At 35.6% G+C, this 22,672-nt stretch overlaps 1 protein-coding gene across 2 annotated transcripts in view; it reads right to left on the reverse strand.

Moving 5' to 3' along the window:
* Window positions 1-22,672, reverse strand: part of LOC128506861 (VPS10 domain-containing receptor SorCS1) — a 254,147-nt gene that overhangs the window by 19,392 nt on the left and 212,083 nt on the right. For both annotated transcript variants that reach the window (XM_053477466.1, XM_053477467.1), the window contains exons 15-22: window positions 22,302-22,419; window positions 16,955-17,088; window positions 13,719-13,832; window positions 9,162-9,333; window positions 8,280-8,466; window positions 4,369-4,502; window positions 2,377-2,500; window positions 242-354 (exon numbers count right to left, since the gene is read on the reverse strand). In XM_053477466.1, coding sequence (XP_053333441.1) covers window positions 242-354; window positions 2,377-2,500; window positions 4,369-4,502; window positions 8,280-8,466; window positions 9,162-9,333; window positions 13,719-13,832; window positions 16,955-17,088; window positions 22,302-22,419 — 1,096 coding nt within the window. The remainder of the gene's footprint in view (window positions 1-241; window positions 355-2,376; window positions 2,501-4,368; window positions 4,503-8,279; window positions 8,467-9,161; window positions 9,334-13,718; window positions 13,833-16,954; window positions 17,089-22,301; window positions 22,420-22,672) is intronic.

Below are 22,672 nucleotides of genomic sequence, written 5' to 3' on the forward strand. Positions count from 1 at the left end.
CCTGTGGCACCGCCACGATGCATTCATTACTCATTTGCAACAGATCCAAGTCTTGCAGTGATTTAGGGAAGTCTTTAAATTTGAGCAAAAGGAACCACAGCCAGTTATCACTGGAGTAAGAGTGGAAGAACTGTTCGAGCTCAGGGTGGTTATATAATTAATGAAGGGGAAAAAGCCTGATCTTAGCAAAGTGCACTTGATCCAATAGATCAAAGAAGAAGATGCCTCAGATTTCACTCACATGGACCATGGAGGTTTTGATGACTCTGCTAACATCCAGCCTCCATTCTGCCACATCAGGGTTGTGCTCATCCAGATTGGAGGAAAAGGCTAAAAGATGGGACCTGAAATTTTCTGTAATAGAGTAGAAATTAATAAATTAATAAATTAATTAATTAACAGTAAAAGAAAATTAGGAATAAAATGTATTAAAATAATTAGAAAATAATGAAATAATTAATAAAATGTGACAAAAAAAATTAAATGTGTAAAAAAAAATAAGTTCAATAAAAAAATCACTTCAAATCCCCTTTTAATTAAACTAGAATTATTTATAAACATTTGTACAGTTTATAGAATGTTGAATTAATAAGATGTCAAGTACTGATCAATACTGCCTGAATTATTTGGGGTTCATGGTCTTTGTGATTCAAACACTGGCTGCTACTCAAGCATGAGAAATTACCACAATAGGTCTAATTACATGAACAATTTATTGATTTAAAAAAAAAAATTGGGCTGAGTCCATGGATTCGGCCGAAACAAAAAGGCTGAAGAACCATTTAGCACAACTGACTTTAGAGGTAATTTTCCTAATATACAAAAGCCATTTTTGTGAAAGAGCTCTAATACTTTTTTGCCAATCTGCACAAAATTGTTGTGAAATTACACCGCCGTAATTTGGCTGTCGGATCCTCCATGCAAAAACATTTAAAATAATATTATCACCACATGTGGCAGAGGGTTGAAGTGGCCATAAGCATGGCGTTATTTTTTTTTATATTCGTTTCTCCTGGACTGCATGAAAACTGTAATGAAATTTGTACTGCATTCTGCTAATCTGTCAGTGGATTTCAAATAATGACTTTAATTCAGTCAGTCAATTAATTTCCAGTAGGCTTTTAATGGGTTTGCATGGAGTCACAATCATAAGATATTACTCAACTTTGGTTTTCTTTATTGTTTTAGTTAATGCCATTGTCACACACCAATGAAGTCAAAAAAGTTCCCACTGCACCCTAAAATATCGAACGCACCTGCCAGGTTCTCAATGTGTCTATGATGTTGTCATGTACATGCTCAGAAGGTCTAACAAGATCAACCCAAGTTATTACTATGTCCGGTCAAATTGTACCACACTAACCGATGGTTTGGTATGATTACTGCAACATGTGCAGTGCTTTTGGTCATGAAGGGATGGTATGAGGAATTAGATCCAGTATTTATAGAACATTCTCTAAGCATGGCATAGACACACTAATAACCTGCTGCATGAGTTCCATAAACATGGTAAGCACTACTATGGTAAGACCGTAACATGGACTTAATGCGGTTTTCCACAACATACTATTGATCTCCCATGGTCAAAGCCCAAGCCTGAAGAGGTCATTGTGAGAACTCCACTGATGGAGCAACAATGCAGTGACACTCATACAGAATTCACCCAATCTTTTCTTTATCAAACTGCGCCATGCTTGTACCACTGTATGTCAACGAAGTCACTAAGAGGTGTTGTCAGTTATGCCGTTGTCTGGTCATTGCCATGTGCTTATTAAGTTCTTTCAACATTATGTTTCAAAAATGTCCTCACCAGGCTTTTTTTTTTTTTAACATGTCCAAATAAAAGTGCAGCAGCTTCACGTCAAGGGAGGCAATATCACATAGTTACCCATTTCTACCGCGTTTTTGATAAATTGTTCAAGTTCTTACTGTGTTAAACCAATTTTTGGGAAGATAGTGGGAACATGGCTCAGTGTGATGAGTGTTTAAAATGGCAAGAGCTGGTCTCTATTGGAAAAGAGTGCTTGTAACCCACAGATCACCCTTATGTATAATGTGTTGGTGTGGCAATGACTGATATCTATAAAAACAGAATGTTCCCTGCAAATAAGTAAACATGCTTTTAAGTAATAATTGTATACTTTTCCTTAGATGGTAAAATACGGTCATTCTTTGTACTCTTGTGGTAGGTGTCTATATAAAGTTTTGTATAATAGCAGTTATTTATTTCCGTTCAGTTCAGAGATACAGATTTATTTCCACAGGCAAAACAGAGATACAGATTTATTTCCACAGGCAAAACAGAGACTGAAGGCAGAAGAAGAGCATGAAAACAGTATTCCCACATTGGCTAGCTGTCAGGGAGCAGCCACTCACCATGGACTGCAATGGTTTTTCTGTCTTGCTGAATAGTGCTCCCGGCTACCACCTGCACAGTGACAACGTTTATTCCCTCCCGAGGGAAAGTGAAAGCCACGCTCCCCTCCAGTGTGATTATTGGCTGTGGTTGTAGAAGCAAGGGCGAGAAAGAAAAACATACAAAGAAACTCAGGGACAAAAAGGAATAAGAACACATAGCTTTAAAGAACTGCTTGTCAGATTAGGTTAGTAGCAAAACATAAAGATTCACTTTTAAAAAATAATATTTTTGTTACTAAAGATATTTCCTGTCATTTCGATTTAAAAGTTTTGCAGCGAGATATGAGCAAAAGTTAGATGTTTATTTATGCTTGAATGATTCATAGGTCACTGTGTGACTTATAAATAATAATAAAAGTAATTCCCCTGAAACTGCTCAGGTACAGGGACTAGACTAAAAATGAGAGCCAAAAATGTTCCTTAAGACTACATAAAATATATATTTAAAATATATATTTTATGTATATACAGTGTGTCTCTTTTGAAGTAATATGAAGAATTGAAGGGATAAGGGGTGGCTTAATACTTTATGTTTATTTGAAATTCACAATATCATAATTTAAAAAAATCATTCCTATTGTGCCCACAGAGTGGCAGATGCATGCAACGGGATGCAACTACTATACAAAGGCTATATTTTTCTTAAGGTTTGTACATTCAACTATTGTCCTATTTCTTTGTCTTAAAAAAAAAGAACTGAAATCTTTCAGGATGGAACCATTCTGTTTCTGATGTAGCAATTTGCCATGGCTCTTTAAACATGGCAGTGTCTGATCAGTATTAGTACAAATAGATACTCAGAACTCTTATAGCAATATTCTACGAATTATGGAAACGAGTGGGTTTGGTACATCACTGCTTAAGCACTAAACTTTTCAAGGAAAAAAACAACAAAAAATAATAATATTGTAATTCACTTTATCCAACTATTGTAAAAAGATGAATTTAATAGGACATGAATAATAACAATGAGGAAAATAGTTTGGATTACAATAGTTGGAAGGTTGTTGTTAGACAAGTGGAATAATTGTGTTCTGTTGTGTAATTATGAAGCATTTGCCATCAATAAACCTAAATGGTCACGTGATAATGCCTTTGTACGGCAAAATACCACCGGTGATTAGGGTCATTCAATCAGTTGTGGCCAGTTGGTGGTAATGAATTATTAAAATAAATAAACAAACAATCAAACTAACAAACAAACAAATTTAAATAAATAAACATAGATACTTAATAAAACCCAAACCTAATCTTTGAATGATCAGAATTGAAATCTTCATTCACTCTGAACACACACACACACATACACAGAGAAATACTTATAAAACAAAGATAATAGAATTTATTAACTTGTTATAAACAACAGGAAATGTTATATACTTTTTATATACTGTATTTTTTATGTAAAATCTAGTTCAAATTCAGCAGTTATTAACATTTTAAAACACTAATATCCTTTAACAATAAGGATACAGTAAGATGAACATATCTCTTCTAATATTTTTTTTTTTTTTTTTTGGAAGTTTCTATCTAATGATGATGGTCTAACCCAGTGTTTTCCTCGAGGACCAGGTTTAAGAACCACTGGCCTAACTGACCAAAAAAATCCTGATTTTTTTTTTTTGTTTGTTTAATTTTCAGCTAATCTAAATTAAATTTTGGTTACCTTTTATTTTTGTTTTTTCCATTTTCCCATAAAGTTACAAATAAAAAATTTCCATAAAGAATAAAACATTCCTGCTTCATCATATTACTTAAATATACACTTTCTGTCCCACAGTGGTATAATAATAATTAACATACTAAAAATATTTTTTACCCTGGATGGTACTATTTATTTGATCGTATTTGCTTTCTTTCTCCCTAAACTAAACCCAAGACCCACTTTGAGCCATACAAAGCTTTTTGCATTTTGATGCATGGAGGCTGAACGAGAAGGTACCGCATTACCTCTGAGTAATTCCCAAACCACCAGATGTAGGTGACGGTTCCTACTTGGCTCGGCCACAGAACCACTGTCAGGTTGACTTCCTTATTTTTCACTGCCACAAACGGCGCAGAGAGATGGATATACTCCAGCTGACCTACTCCAAAAAGAAACACAAAGAAAGAGTAAATAGAGAGAGGGGTTAGAAAAAGAGAAAATGAAGTCATAGATAAAAAACAAGAGTCTGGGTTAAAAAGAAATTGTTTACAGGACATAGTAAGAAAAAAAAAGAACAGTATCCAATATATATTCGCAGCTATTCCACCCAGGGAGTTCCTGCCATCTGTAAAAGACTTTTCCATCTCCTTTGCTTCAAAGACAGCCATTTCTGTTTCCTAAGCTTGGCTGGATTGACTGATCTGAAGACCAGGGCCGTTCTCCAATCAATAACACAGCGCTGTGACATCTCTCTGCCTCGACATGGCAGTAGTGGTCAATTCGGTCAGAGGTAACGACAAGAGAAAAAGCACCTTATACTGATTATGGTACCTATGATTTCTGATCAGATCAGCACGACCTTCATGTCAAACTACAGCCTGACATAAATCAGCAGCAAAATGTTCTAACAGCCTGTGAGAAAGCACAAATCAATAGCCTATATTTAAACTACTGAAAACTTGATTTGTGTTTCTAAATTAAAAAAGCAAGAATAACTTTTATATTTTGATATTTGCACATGGAGGCTGAGAAAAGTGTGGTGTGCCAGATTTCAGATCTACATTTGCACTAAGATACCGTATGTTACTGTTAAAGGTTATAGGTGCTGGTTTATTTTCAAAAATGCTGTACATAATTAAAAAAACAATATCAAATAATCTTCGTAAACTGAAAACATGCAACAAATCATGGGAAATATTGCTTAAAGTTACCTTTTCTATCTAACACACACTGGTTGCTGGTACTCAATTTGGTCTTTGGCCCTTTCCCACCCGCTAGCTAGTTCTTTCTCATCACACAATAAATACCAAACAGGGATGATGATGTTACTCTGAGACATTTGAAGCCATATTTATTCTTTTACTCATTCTTAGCTATTGAAGTTATTTCACAATGTAAAACATTCATAGGAAAGCACTTTAACTTACAGACGCTCGCAACTCACTAGTCTTAATAAATACTGTAGCAATTGCACGTCAGCTTGAACTAGGGACAAAGTTAGTGATAATATAGACATTATAAAACTGCTAGGGAAAAAAGTTAAAAAATATATTACCAAAAGCTTTAGAATCATGAGAAAAATTGATAAGTTCACATTTTATGTATGAAGAAGTTAATTTTTCTTATTTTGTTACCCATAAATTCATTTAATCCCTTACCCATTTATTTCTAGGGTTCATCAGTGTTTTTCTATTTTCGCTCTTCTCTTAGGTAAAAGAAAATGTTTTAGCCATGAAACCACCCTCTTTTACAGTCTACAAACTGTTTGTCCGATGCATGAAACAATTTAATTGTGAAATATAAAAAATGCGTCATAATAAAATCTAGATTATTATATGTTTTAATGTACTTATAATGATTAGAGCATGGTGGGGTCAGTGTTAGAATCCTGCCTCGGGTCTGTATGTCTGGATTTTGCATGCTGTCTCATAGTCCACAGTGTGAGTGTGTGTGTGTGTGTGTGCCCTGTGATGGTATGGCTCCCTGGCCCCTTGCCCAAAGTCTCCTGGGATAGGCTCAAAAGCCCCATAACCCTGTAGTATAAGCAGTATAGAAGATGAATGAATAAATTGATGAATACATTAATACATTTATAAATTATAATATAATGTTGGTCAACTGATCTATGTAAAGACTATGGGTGCTTGTGCATTTCAAACTGGCTTACGCAGAGACCGCACTTTAGCGATCTCACAGATTCGATGAGATGGATGAATGGATGCTGAGCATTTTCAGATTGACACGAGCGCTCTGAAACAAAATTATGCAGACCAATAACCATTTAAACTGTTATTAAAAAATAAATAAGTAAATATATAAATAACGAAACTATCCCTGGACTTTTAAAAACTGTAACACAGCAGATGGAGGTTGTGCCCTCACTCCATGCACTCCATTAGACTACTATTTTATTTATTTTTTTAAATATACTTTCTTTAACCGTGTGTCCCTTAGCTGACATAGCATTCACAGCATCATAAACAAAGATCTTTTGCCATTGCTGCATTTTTGATTTACCTGCAATTCCAGTGTTCATGCTTTGGAAGACCACATGTTTACTTTGTTTATGTTAATTACAAAGTACTTCAATTCCATTACTGCTGTAATTCACCTTTTAACTACATTTCATCTGGTAGCATCTCTCTAATTTTAGTGCTCGATTTACAACATGGCACAACATGCACCCTTATAGGGCATTACCTATGCTAATTTCATGCTAATCCTACTGTATGTGGTTCCCGTGTAAGATCAAGGGGGATTAATCATTCAGCTCAACTTAGCAAGTGCAGACTGGGATGGTTAAGGATGGTCGCTGCCCCAGGTGTTGACTTCTCTTATGTTTTCTTTTAACAGAAAATTAAGAAAATATTAAAGCGTGATTTAAGAGAATTTTGACTTATGAGGCCCATTCTCTTTCATGAGATCTCACAAAAAAGTTTGTGAGCAAATGTGAGAGATTATATCTTGGTCAGTGTAAGAAAAGGCAAAAAGTGTAACTGCTAAAAAGTTGCATCTATTATTATTATTATTATTTTAGTATTAAGTACTCTTTGATGTTTATTTCTTTGTAGATCTAATGTAAACAATATGTATCCTTAGGATAGTTATGCTTACCATATGTTTCCAACAGATCACACCTTCTGCATTATGACCACTTATAATGCCACAAAATAAACCTTTATTCATCGATCTGAGTTGGATTTTTGCAAGATCTCACAAATAAAAAAAAAAAATAGAAAACGAGGTTTTTTATCCATATTCTTTTACTCCTCTCATGCTACTCCTCCCATGTAGATTTATGTATAAACCTATTGGAAAGACTTTGCAACTGCTAAAAAGAAAAAATATATATTTATGTATAGCAAAATATAGTAAACCTCATTGCAAATTAAACTCATAGTCAAATAAATAAGGGTTAAGGGGGAGGGGCATTTTTAACAATATAGTACATACTGTACATACTAAAATAATAACCACCCAAAAGTGCTGTGTCAAATTACATTTTCTACATCTATGCATATCCGTACTTACGCTATCTGTATCTGTGCCTTTAGTTCACAGTGAGCTCCATGTACAGCTCCATTGAAAGTAATTGGCCTTTGCTTTTAAATCTGCTCTGCAAAATTATAGAAAAAGTGTTTCTAGATGGGTAATGGTTCGATTCACTCATATAAAACAGCAGCTTCGCACCTTAGTACTTTCCTTTGTCTAGTTTTCCTCCATTATGGGTATTTTATGTGATTTTCCTATTACTGCAATAACTATTAGTTCTATAGCTGTGTAATATTTAACGTTTATACATTATATAATTTACTTGATGTATTTCTCATTTTATTTCTTTAGTCATGTTTTTGTGTGTATTTATTCTCTTTTATATAATAGGTTCTGTTTTATTATGCTATTTTTATTTCACATTTAGTTTTAGCTCAGGGTTTAACAACTGACAGAGCATACGTATTTCTGAATTGTAATAATAATAATTATTATAATTAGTATTATTATGAAAGCATGATAAAATACACACGATGATTAGACTCATGCCCCTCTCTTTACTATAGCAATATTTGACAAAATACCTCATTCCAATTTCAGGTCAGATGATGTGTAACGTATATGTTTAAAGATTGGCTACAGATTGAGCATTTAAGGATACATATGAACAGTGCATTAGAAATAAGATGAAACTCCTTAAACATAAACAGAGTCAGGAACTCACAAGTAACGTGTAAGAAAAGAACCGCCGTCTCGAACCCCATGCTGTTCTCAGCGGTTGCGGTCACTCTGTAGATTCCCACGTTTTTATAGATGTATTTAATCCCATCCTCAATAGAGCTCACGTTGGAATATGTGATGCTGTGGCCGTCGCCGAAGTTCATGGTGATACTCGTCCTTGATCCGTCACCCTGCCATGAACCGGGAATGATAGTAATCATTTCAACATCAAATAAGCTATTGCGTTGGGCATCCATTAAAAATAAAATGTCAAGTGAATTTTCTCTTGCAGATTTTAGTAAGCACTTGTCAAGCAGAGTTACAGTCTTTCCTTTGTATGCAATGACATGATTTAAGAAATAATCAACTCTGACAGAAGACAGCCTGTTGTCTGGCTCAAAATCTTTGAATCTTTGAAGACAAAAAAAATGAATAAAATCAAAACAAACTATCAAAAAACACAACAAAAAGCATTTATGGCTATGACCTAATCTATAGTACTATAACGTGCTATTGTTTAAACCATCAGACCCACTTAGTTAAAAAAAAAGTGGACAATTATTGGCAAAAACTAAGTAGACCATAATGGAGAGCGAAAAAAAAAAAAAGATCAGATAGCTTAGAGGAAAGATAAAAAAAAATGCAAATCCAAAAATAATATTAGTATGGTCATAGCTGGTGATTAGCATTAGGAAGAAAAAGCAGTACATTAGGGATGCATTAGGTGAAATGCTACTCAAGTTCATGTTTTTAGTTGCCATCCAAGTTAGTCCTCTATTAGTGGTTGAAAGCCACTTAGCATTGAGCAAATGACTGTGTCCAACCAGCTAAATGGCACAATAATATTTTGAGTGAAGTTGGCCTGTTCAATGTAGTGATAAATCACCTGCTCTAGGAAAACGAGGAAGGTGACATTGTGGCCCAGTGTGGCTGTGAGCTTTCCATCGCTGGTGACCAGGTGGAGACCCTTAGGTGCCTGGCTGGGGCATGGCCGCTTACGGGCCATGTAAAGGTCCACCACACCGCCCGTGCAGTTATTAGACACCACCTTTCTATAGCTACAAACATTTGAAGAGACAGAAAGATAAAGACAGGAACAGAACATCCATAAATGCTGTACAGATATTTGTATTTAAAGTAATTGGTCCTTGAAAATATGTGCCGGGTGAATAGTAAATAAATACAAAAATTTATCTACTTTTGATTGCTTCTGTTTGGGACTTAAACGTTTAAACCTTGGATTGTGAGTATAATTTGTTTTGGAAGCTTGCTTGTATTCCAATGCAGTTGTATATAAAGGCAAATTTCCCCATTAGAAATAATAAAAACTCTTTTAAATCATTCCACAACCCAAAAATTTATATATAAAAATTATTCATACAAAATATAAAGTAAAAATGATTCTACTAACCTACACTTCAAATTAACCTACTGTACACCACCTTGAAAAAGAATCATGGCTGTAATGATTGAGACAAGAGAGGAGAGAAAGAGGAGGGGGGCTACTGTGTAGGATGACTTTCATATACACACACCATGTGTGCACACACACCAGTTTCCTGACAGTGACTCCCACTTACACAAGCGCACACACACACACACACACACACACATAAAAACACAAAATAAAAGTGCAAACACACAAGTAGTCACAGTATATGTGCGATACAGAGATTGACTATACTAGTGACGGACGCGCACTGAGATTGAGCATGGGAGACGATTATCCACAATAATTTTAAAACCTTGCTTGTTTACTGAGTTAAAATGTATGTGTATAAGGCGAGGCCACATAAACAGTCATGTTTTGCCAAAGTTGAATTGGCCTATCAAACCCCATTGACATACTGTATATCATTAATATTGACCTAATGGATCTAATGGTCTTATGGCTGAACAAGCTCAAATACCCACAACCGCACCCCAAATCTGGGGGAAAGCCTTCTCAGAGCAAAAGGGGACTAAACCAGCAAAGGGAAGTTCATTAGGCACATATATGTAGGAGAGATGCTAAGGTGTTCACAAACCTTTATCATGACCATATAGGGTATGACAATATTCATGAAAAGAAGGCTGTGTGTGTTCAGAGTTGGCTTTCAAAGACATTCAAACTGATTTCTTCTACACTCTACTCAGAATATTTTAACAAGTTTTTCAAAAACATCCAGAGATATTGTAAATGTGAGCATATTTTGTGCACTTTAAAGGATGACACAGTTTAATTAATAGTGTCATTTTAATATACACTGCCAAAAATATTGCCATTTCAGAAGTGTCAAATTATTGGGCCGCATCAAGCAAAGAAAAAGTGAGATTTATTGGAAAATTACTGGACTGAGTTGAAAACCCTTCAACACATTGGTGTTGGATAGTGCCAAACTGTCAACCTTGTGGAAGAAATGTAATCAGAAGAAAATCATGAATGGAGATCACTTAAACATTTGGTGACATTACATAAAGCATAAAGATTAGACTTTAAAACTAGACTTTAATGGAAAAAGTTATGTGGTCTGATGAGTCCAGATTGACCCTATTCCAGAGCAATGTGCGTGTCAGGGCAAGAAGGGAAGTTCATGAAGTGATGCTCCTACTGTATCATGTACAAGTCTGTGAAGGCAGTGTAATGATCTGGGGTTGCTTTAGTTGGTCAGGTCTAGGCTCAGGAATGTTATGTGTCAAAAAAATTAAGTCAGTTGATGGCCTAAATCTACTGAATGACAGGGTATCACATTTAAGGAGTTTTTTCTTCCTTTATGGCATACAGTAGGCATATTTTAGGACTCAAGTGGTCAAAAAGTGGTTTTGAGAGCATGATGAAGCACCCCGCCACCATATTTTTTGTGGTCTGAGGTTGTACTTGGTGCTGAAACAACATACAGAAGAGCATAAGCAGAAGCGTTTGGATATCAAGAAAAAAAATGTGCACCAATTCTCTAAGAAAGGTGAAAGTTTCTTAAGGGAGAATAGTTACTGGTGACGAGAGATGAATTCATCACTACAAGCCTGAGAGTATGGAACAGAAACATCCTCAATTGCCGACCGAGAAAAAGTTCAAAAGTTAACCATCAACTAGAACAGTGGTGCGTACAGTTTTCTGGGCCAGTATTGGAACATTAAAGTGCAATGCTTACTGAAGAGCTGAAGCCTAAACTTTCTCTTAAACACAGAAGACTCCTATCCTAGGGCAATGTGATCTTGCACAAAAATTCACATCATACTTCTGCCCACACTGCCAGCACTTTCTGCACAAAAAAAGCATCCTCCCTTCATTCCTGATCTTTCTCCACCTGCCTTTAACCTGATTGGTCCCCTGAAAGCAGCCCTACCTAGACAAAGATTAACTTATGATGAATAAGTGAAGACAGCGGCTAAGCTTAAAGTTCAGCCTAAAACAAACTGTAATGAGGGAATATAAAAGCTGTTTGACAGATGGACAGAGTGTATTAAAAAGCAAGGAGATTGAAAAGTTAATTAAAATAAATTCTACAGCCAGAGGGGGTGAAAGAGTGTATTTTAAAAATAACAGGGTTATCTTTGGAACTAAAAAAAAGTTTTTTGTTGGTATCATATTATTTATAAGATAATGCTGATGAATGCTGGTTGGAGAGGCCCCGTGGAAATTTTTGCCTGGGGCCCCAACAGACTATATTGTAGAATCAAGTCAAGTGTAACTGAGACATGCCTCTGTTCTACTAAAACTCTACCTGAGTAACTTATCTGCAACTCTCTTGATATCTTAAAGTCTGTAGTTTCGTCTAAGGGACTACTGATGTGTGCACATTTTCAGCATTAAATCCTCCCTATGTGCACTTAACTCAACTCTGAATCCCTTCCAACATGATTTCCAGCTGCCCAATCAGCAGTTTTGTTTTAAAACTCACATTTTTGTGCTGTTGTCATGAAAATAGCTGTGAAAAGTTGAGGCATTAAGCTCAAGCGTATGCTATATACGCAAAGCAATCTCGCATAATCTCAAATAAAAAAAAAGTTGACACTTTTGCGATGTCTTGTGGAGTGATACATCCTAAATATATTTAACTCAGCTGGAGAAAAGCACTGCTCCCTGGGAAGAATTTAGGCATCACAAGATGATTTGAAAGGCCTAAAATAGGAGATGAAATCTTATTTCTTTAGACGTTGTGTATTAGTTTCTGAACGGCAACTATGGTATGTTTAAAACAAAGAAATAAAAAAGGGGAAATAAGGAAAATTAATTTTTTTTTTTTTATTTAGAGCATGATGGTTTTTACTGAAATAGGGTTAAGCTGTTGCATACTGATTATGGTCAAACTAGCATTTTAGGATTTTAGGACATTTATTAAAGTTACACCCAACAGTGTGTCTGTTAATAACAACTAAGTAACTAATTAACTGACTAACTGCATCCATCCATGCATCCATCCATCCTTCCCCTTCCCTTCCAAACATCCATTCTTCCCTCCTATTGTTTATTTCTAACTTTTGCTATTGTAACTTTTACAGTATACAGATACAGTATATATATATATTTATATATATATATATATATATATATATATATATATATATATATATATAAAATTAATATTATAACTATTGCTCCCTGTCTTTCGTGTTCCCTTTATATAATTGTTCCTCCTTTTTCTTTTAATTTTTGCATTTTATACCTTTTACTTTTATGTTCCTCTTCCCTCTTCTTGCCCAAGTGGTCTTTTATCTGTCTTCTTCCTTTCTTTATTTTTTCTTTTTCTTACTTTACGTTTTTTATTTATCTTCCTTCCTTCTTTTTCTTCCTTTCCTCCCATATTTCCTTGGCTTTTTTCTTTACTTTTTCCCACCATTTGCTTGGTCTTACCCCTGTACTGTCTTTGCCTGTTTATATAGTGGATATACAGTACAGTATATATTGGATAAAACACTGTATGCATATAGATAGATAGATAGATAGATAGATAGATAGATAGATAGATAGATAGATAGATAGATAGATATCAAATACATTCACAATACACGAATTGTTGCACTTTTGTTCTTTCTTCTTCTATTTTATTTTTTCCTTTGCTTTCTTCGGGGCTATCGGGGCTAGTTTTGTCTCATAGCAACCCTGCAACTGTTAATCTGTTTTAGCTAAACATAATCATGTATGTCTTTGCTGCTCATCTGAGAAGCTTCATCAGCTTATAGTTTTATCCTTTGAAGATGCTTCACTCTAAAGCTAAGGCTATTCAGATCTATAAGGAATTAAAAACGACTAGCAGTAAGAAGAGTAGCATCTGGTAGATTTATCTGTAGATCCCCATCCTTTTCGTATTTATAAAAAAACAAGTAGTCTTTTACACGCTTACAATCTTTCATTTTTTTTTAATTTGGGGGAAAATATTTACAGGGAGGCTAATACTGTATTTCCTTGTTTTTAAATTAAATGGCTGTACTGTGAGAAACTCATGAGAGAAAAAGTACTCACCCGGTGCTGTTGAGAAAAGTGTGGCCTGTAATGCAGCTCCTGGACATGGAAGAGGGATGAAACCAAAATGCTGGTGTACATCGCCCATCTGTTCTTCGTTCATAGCCATAATCACTGCAAACACACACACACACACACACACACACACACACACACACACTAAGCAGTGCAAGAGCAAACAAACCTTAGTAAAATTGTGCTCACAGTAAACATCATTATAGAAGTCTCTCTTTTTTTTTCCAAAACCTGATGTAATCCATCAAACAGATTTCATCTAGCTTCTGCTGCTACTTTCTTATGTTCCTTACATAACGCCACTGACAAGATGAGATTGTCTCTAATATGAATGATACTTTCTCACACCACAGATAAACAACAGATCACAAACTCGGCTGTGTTTGTCTTTTTGATCAAGCATACAACCCAGACAGGCTTAAGCTGTTTGTCCTACAATTAAAACCCAATGTGACTGCTCAGCCCCAGACGATGGGGACAAATTGCAGCAATTACAGTGACACGCTACACAGATGCGGCTGCGTTGTGATAGTTAATGAAAGCTATTACACTCTCTGATTAATGTCTTTCGGCGGGCATTCTGAATAGCATTTGCCCCATGGGGTCTTCAGATTTTGGGATGTTAGGAAAGCGACATTAATTCTGATCATTCATAAGAAAATGAGCAGACTCGCGTTCTAGTCAAAAACTTGCAATTCAGGGTAAAGGTTCAGAACAGATTGAAATTTTTTACAGACGATGTAAGGGATGTAAGAAACTCTTATTTTGTAATGCAGACCCAGCATACAAACACAGAATCAGATGATTCCCAAACCCTTATCATGACTGACCTCTTTTACACAGACTGCAGTTTCACAGTTGGCTAGTTTCCGTTCAGTGGAAGCAAACTCGAAGCTAATCTAGCTAAGCTTTCCTGAAACGCTAATCAAAGTGGTCTAGGCATGAAGGTGAATCACGTTCTCTTTTTTTGTTTGTTTATCCGTTTGTGTTTCGATATGCTGTACTTCACATTCTGTATTATCATTATTTAATGAAGTGATTACAAAATGCAGTAGAAGGGAGGAAAAATGTATATCTCAATTATTTCTTCACACAATTTTCACATTAAAATCAATGCACAAATGCATTAGTTTATTTTTATTTTTATTTTTTTATTTGTCAAACGCCATAAAACAGCTTATTCACATTATTAAGCATAAAAAAACCCAATGACATAATTAACGGAACATAGTTTTTTTTGGCCAATGTTTACAAGGTATTAAAAAGTTGGGATCACTTGCAAATATTTTAGTTTTTGTTTAGTGATTTATCTTCGATATTCTACAACAATACTGGAGATTTTAAAACTATAAAATAACTTGAATGGAAATAGGTAATTATGTAACAACAACAATACCAGTCAGTTGTTATTCTAAGATATAAATGTCATCTGTTCTGGAATAGTTTTTGTCGAGTGCATTTGCAAAACCCATCAAGCACCATGATGAAACTGATTCGTATATTTTATTTGTATAGTGCTTTTAACAATCGTCATTGTTGCAAAGCAGCTTTACACAATCAGAAGAATTATTTAAGTCTGTATAGAATGTAAGTGTGCATGAATCACACTGGTGAGAAAGCCGCGGGCGACAGTGGCAAGGAAAAACTCCCTGAGATGGTAATAGGAAGAGACCTTGAGAGGAACCAGACTCAACAGGGAACCCATCCTCATCTATGTGAAACAGAAAGCAGGAATTGATCTGCATTTATACCAAGGAAGACCATTCCAGGAAGGCATGACCAAAACTACCTCTGCTGCAGAGGAGAAGTTTATTTACCATTAGTTACCAGTCTCATAAAACACCATTTAACAAACAGCACCTCATATTAGAGCTGTTATGAAGGCTTTCCAGATCCTGAGTAGCAGATACATCTCAATATCAACTGTTTAAAGGAGATTACTGCATATTTTGGCCTTTTCGCCTTCAGTATTGCTTTACAATGTACAGTATAAATGAAATGCAATTCAAAAATAGAAAGTGATCCCAAACTTTTGAGCGGTAGTGTATATTCTAACTAAAGCACTTTCCTAGTGAGTCATAAAGGCATAAAATAAGTGAATAATAAGTAAATGTTAGCTATATATTTTAACATACTGTAACTAAATCAAACCTGCATCAACCACTTTAAATGTCAAAACAAGGGTATACTTTCCATTTTATGAGTCAGAGGGACAAAAGATGTCCCTATTCAGTAGAGGAACCTCAAGCGAGTTATAAAGAGAATTGTCATGTCAACTACAATTTGAATCGCAAATGAATTACGACAAGATATAAGACTCGGAGGTGGATTGAGGATGCAGATGTAAAGGGGTTAGCAGAAGAAGTGAAATCGCAATTCAAAATCCAAAACGCTAAGGCAGGCAGGTAGCTCAACAGAATATAACACGATACACATACATACGGTACATGTAAAAATGTTTGAATAATACTGTACTGTATATCCACACTAAATATGGGTGAAATATTCATACCAACATATTTAATACAGTAGTGCAATGATAAATTATGGATGGCGCAAAGACGCATAGTACGATATAGACTGGAAGTGACACGGTGCAGTCGTGCAGTGTAGTTAACATTCCATGATCAGCTGTTCAGTAGGGAAACAGCCGGAGGGAAAATATATTTTTCAGTCTGTTTGTGCGGGTGCTGAGGCACCTGTAGTGCCTGCCTGATGGGAGAAGGATGAATAGTCCATGATTGGGCTGAGAGATATCTTTGATAATGCCTTTTGCCCTTTTAAGTACTATAAAAGTTACCAGGAAGTGATCGGTTGTGAAACTTGTGATAGAGATCTCTGTTGACAGGAAAGAGTGTAATCTGTAAACTCATATTACAGTTGTGCATACAGGATCTAGCCAGTGATTACACACTGGAGCTAAACTGTATTAAAAATCATTTGAGAAGCACATTATACAGTAGCACCCTAAATTGATATCACTTTGAGCTACAGTATAGGGGGGCCTCAAAATTCCCAGCATTAGAGATTTATTAGAGAGTCATTAAAACACTATTTTTCTTTTTCTTATAATAACAAGGTCATTATATAATTTAGATCCAATTGTGAGTCTCTGCATTTGAACCAACATCCATGTGTACAATATAAAGAAAGTTGTAATGCACCACTGCACTATTTGTAATGTCATATAAATGTACTTTAAGTGCAAGAATTGAACTTACCATTCAAAATCAGATTCGGTGCACTCACAGGGGTCTGAAGTCACGATGGAGGAGAGGATCTTACCCGTCACACACTTGGCCATTGGCTTAAGCTTCTGATAGATTCTCTTCACACCCATGAGGCAAGGCTCACCCTGTAAGATTGTTATTTTGTAATAAACTCAGCAAATCCTGTTCACTTCTCTTATAAATAATTTACATTTACCTTTGATGGAGCAAGCACATTTCATATATATATTTAAATAAAGAATTAAGGAAGAAAGGTACTATAGTGTTAAAGAATATAATCGGTGTACTCTAGTGATGAGAAGTTTTAATCATTTTAGTGACTCGGTCATTTGAATCTCGTTCGTCAAAATGAAAAATTTTTTTTGAACTTTTTGTTCTTTTGTTTAAAAATAATATAAAATGTAACATTTTTAATTAACAGACCCCCAACTACATACAACCCGTCTACATAAAGAAATTTTGGCTATAGTTCGAATAATAAAAATATTACAATGCAGATAATGACAAATTATGATAAACAGAATGAGCAGCTCACCTCTCATATCTTCTGGTCCGAGTCACGTGACAAAAGAACAAACAATTCAGACCAAAAGACTCAAAGGTAACTACTCAATTCTGTTTCCTGTACATAACCTACAAAGGTTTTGCGATGCTTTGCGCATGTGCACCCAGTAGAAAGTGAACGACTCACTCTCTGAGACTACTTGTTCTTCTGTGTCATGTAAAAAGACTCGTTTAAAAAAAAAATGAATCGTTTATGAACGACCCATCACTGGTGTACCAACACTAATACCACCTTGAGGTGACTTGAATAACAGTCATGATCGATTATCATCATGGGCATTCAAGTCCCATCTACAGTATGTCTGAAGCCCGATCACACTGAAAATGCTGGACCGATCACACTGAAAATGCTGGCTATGATAGAAAGCTATTAGAACACTACAGTAAGTGCATCACCACCTGTCATATATGGGGCTGGGCGGAGAAGAGTTCAAGGTTTTTGAATGGGGGTCCATTTTCCCCAAATCTTAACGTGATCGTGCATCCATAGAATGTACTGTACTCGACAAACAAGTCTAATCCATGCAGGCCAGACCCTGCAACCCACAGCATCCAAATTATCTGCTGTATACATCCCGGTTCCAGGCATTACAGCGCACTCCCTCAGGGGCCTGGTGGAGTGTGAAGTCATGCACACAATATTGGGCTTAATGTTTTCGACTGTAATGTTATGGCTGACACACACACACACACACGAATTGCTTTCTTATAATAACCTTTTGTTTTTCCCTTTATGCCAAACTTAAACCATTGTTCCAAACCCAGCTGTTTTGCTTTTGCCCACTGAATGAAAACAATTCTTTTTGAAAGTTCGGTCTATTTATCTTCTTCTGTCACATATAGCTTGGCTTTATTTGAATTTTTTGCATTTATCAGAATTAGTGCTCCAGCACTGGACAAACTGAAGAACTCACACATTTATCATCCTTCGAAATTGTGCAAAAGGGGGTAAATACATACAAATTGTATTTATTCTAATTTACAAGTTGCTATACCAATAAACTAGGACTGTTCAAAACACATGATGCAATATCCCTATATTTCTCTACACAAGACCATTTGCATTGACTTTACCATGTACTGTACTGTATGCTTTAATATTAAATGTTTTTTGTGTGTTTGTATGTGTGTGTGCGCATCATCTTCATCCTTATTTTTATTAATAGAAATAATTGCCCACAAACTTACAAAAACAATAATTTTAGTCTTATTGTATCAAATAATTGAAACAAAAACGTAATAAAAATTTAACCATTGATTCAATTTTTATAAGCAGCCATGTCCATATTTATTGACAATGTATAAGCTTGAATCCATTTTGTTAATATTCAGTTACTCGTGTGTGGACATATGTGAACATACAGAATTCAATCACAGCTAAAAAGCTATTTTATTAATATTAATATATAGTGCTACTGCACAGTTGCCCTTTTTCATCAAAGTTTAATTGTAAACCTGTTCGTATAACAAGTCTATGTGAAATTGACTCTGTTTCAGTCGAATCAGTTTCTTTATTCATCAGTTATATCTTTGGTGTAGCTCATGTCTGGTCAAAGTGCACACACGGCAAATGTGAGATTTTCTTTTTTTTATGTAAATTGCATGAAATTGGATCTCTATTAACCCATTAGTTCTTGGCTTTACAGAAAATAGCTATAACTATCTGCAAATGAAGTTTGAAAAACCCACAATACCTCCATAATGGTCTTTGAAGAAACCTTAAATTTAACATTTCTTTATAGCCTGCTTAATGGTTTAGAAACTATGGTAATTCAATTGTTTAAATTTTTTCATATTACTTTTCATTACATAAATAAATCGAATTTCTGCTTAGTAAAAACCTTTGTGGAGTATTTAAAGGCAGATAAGAGACATACTGTACCAAGCAAGGTATACGATGTTGTTAAAAAAGTTAAAATACCTTTATTATGGCATGGCTAGGCCAAGTAAAGCACTGATTAAATGATGCGTTTCAGCTCACACAAGCCCTTATCATGGGGCAAATTCAGGGAATAGTACAGTATGTCAATATCTAGTGACATCAATTAAGCAATTTAATATTATTATTATTATTATTATTATTGCAAATTTGGTTTTCTTTATTTATATGTTCTTGACAGTTTTCATTTGAGTTATATCATTTATTTTTGTACTTTCTTAATGAATCGATACAATTACAGTATGTATGTTTCCTGACCCTTGTACCATGATGAAGGCTCATGTGAGCTAAAACGTGTCGGTTTGTATTTTACTTGGACCAATACAAGCTTTTTAACTTTTCATACAAGCTTTGGGACTAAGCAGATATATACGTCTTTATTTATTTATTCATTCATGTGTCTTTTCCTTTCCCCAAAGAGCATGTGTATTTTGTTCATCCAAACTGAGGATTCCACACAGCACCCCTTAGCTCATTTTATTCTTCACTTTTCATTACGGTTTCAACAGTATCATTACTGTGCAGCTTGGATAAATAGGAACCATTGTGGTTACTTGCTTTTTATAAGACACTACTATTTTTACAGACCTTGTATATGGAAAAGAAAAAAGGCTCTGACCCATTCCTTCGAGTCTCTCCTTCATTATTTGAAATGTTTGCTAAGGGAAAGTTCAAATGCCATGATTGACACAGGAGATGACGAGAGGAAATCAGCAGCTAGAAGCAGCCTGGTATGCCTGCCCGCTCTGATATTAGAGTAAAGCTTTTAAATCGCTCCCATGTTCCCCAGGGCCTGACCATGTGCTGGACCTAATCTGTCTGTACAAATCGGAAGGAAAGGCTGGAAAACATACCAAAACAAATGTTCCTCAAAAAAAAAAAGGAAAAATACCAGTAGTGATCTTATGAATTGTAATCCTTAAACTTTACTTAAAATGGTGGTATATAACAAACTCATTAGCAAAAAAAATTTAAATTAAGAATAAACAACTCTAATAGTAGCACGAGCGCAAATCACACAAACACAACAGCATTAACTTGTTGTGTTCTTTGGTGCATTTTTTTTTCTGATTTGGGTTTTTCTGTCTTGTTCTGGCTTTTGCTCTCTTGTTTTTTGTGTTACTGTTCTCTTTTTAAAGATTTCTTTGGTGTTGATTTAGTTTTCACATTTGATCGCTTGTTTTTGGTTTTACTGTAATGTTAATGATTTTATTTTTGTGGTGTTGTTTATTGGTTTCACTTTGATGTTTTATTTTTGCCCCATGTTTTTTTTTTTTTTTTGTGTGATAGTAATTACAACGTTGTCTTTTTTTAATATATATTATTTTTTGGGATTTTTTTCCGATTTTCTCCCTAATTTAGTCGTGTCCAATTCCTCCCCGTCACTAGGGGGCTCCACATTAAAACTACTACTACCACTCAGTCGGAAGACTATCATGTGTTTACCCAGAACCACGTGACGCCAGCAGACCACATCTTTTTTAACTGCTCACTTGTATTGGGGGCGGCCTAACACACTCGGAGGACAGCGCTATCCGCTCTTTCTGCTTGTGTAAGCTCACAGACGCCCCTGATTGGTTGTATAGCCGTGATTAATGTGGGAGCACTAAGTACCTCTCATCCCTCCCCTCTGAGAGAGCTCGGCCAATCAGCTCACTCTAGACCTCCGGCTAAGTGAGGTTACAGCATCACCTGAAAATCAAACAAGCGTTCTCCAGATGATAGGGCCAGCACAAGGGCCCACAATTTTGTCTTTTTGATGTTGCTGTCTTTTTGGGGGTTGTTGTCCTGGTCCTGCCTTTTCTGGCTTGTTTACTTTTTGGTTTAATTCTTGTGTTTTTGGTTTTGTTGCCTTGTTTTCGATTTCAGTGTTTTGTGTTTTGTCTTGCTGTCTTTTTTTTGGTTTTGCTGTCATTATTTGTTTTTGTTTTGTTAATCTATCTTGAATTTTTCACTTAGTTATCTTGGTTTTATAAATTAGGAGCTGTTTCATATTTGAAAATAAAAGATGCACGATATCTTTATATGCCTAAAATGGACCTTGGAGTACGAGTATAATTTGTTCCGGAAGCGGGCTCGTATTCCAAAACAATTTAATTTTCCCAATCGAAATAATGCAAACTCTAATTAAAAATAATTAACATGAAATATAAAGTAAAAATAAAACTAATTTTACCAGCACTTTACCTTTAAAAAAAAGTCAAAATAAATCCCGACAGATTAGTGTGTGTGTGTGTGTGTGTGTGAGTTTGGGTCTGTCGTTATGTGTGTGCGCGCACGTAATTTGACACCGTGCAGGTTCACCAACACACACACACACACACACACACACACACACACACACACACACACACACACACACACGCGCTAAAGACGAGAAGGCGAGAGAGAGAGAGAGATAGGTGTGAACCGGCACGGTGTCAAATTATGCGCACGGTATCAAATTACGCACACTGAGGCTGAGGGAGAAAATGGATTTTGAACCTTCCAATGAGACTTTATTTTGCTTTACACGTGTGCTATAAGAAACAGTACATGCGCGCTGTAAACACAAAATAAAATATGTTTTACACACACACACACACACGGTCACAGTGTTATAGTAAACAGTACACGCGTGCACATATGTTGATTATACCAGTAAGAGACGCGCACCAAGACCCAGCAGGGGAGACGATTACCAGCAATTTCGAGGTTTCACTGTACCTGCTTATTTTTTCAGCTTTTTTGGAAGGGTATTGTTAGGAAATTAAGTGAACATAGCATAAATAAATAAAAAAAAAACTGAAATGTTTCTTTAAAATTTGAACTTGATGAAATGATCTTAAGTCTTACCTGGTTATGCAGGTGCCAAGTCTGATAGTCTGCCTCAGTGCATCGCCTGTTAAAAATAGACCTAAAGTCGATCTTCACCAGCTGCCATTCGGACCGATGACTGACATGCCCAAAAATTCTGCAAATAAAGAGAATCCCATCAGCCACTGTGTGCTGAAGTGAAGCCACCATATTGGGTCTTCACTGACATAAGTGATTATTGTGACATGCCAGCGATGTATCAGTCATGTGTCTTCTCTGCCATAGACAGTCATCAACTGACTAAAATACAAGAAAACTATGGGAAAGGGGGGAAAATTCCTTGGTTTGACCCTTCAAGGAAAAAAAAAGACAAAGTAAGGAATATTTATAGCCCAAAATGGAAATGTGCC

The sequence above is a fragment of the Clarias gariepinus genome, chromosome 18 (assembly GCF_024256425.1).
Source record: "Clarias gariepinus isolate MV-2021 ecotype Netherlands chromosome 18, CGAR_prim_01v2, whole genome shotgun sequence".
Taxonomy (NCBI): domain Eukaryota; kingdom Metazoa; phylum Chordata; class Actinopteri; order Siluriformes; family Clariidae; genus Clarias; species Clarias gariepinus.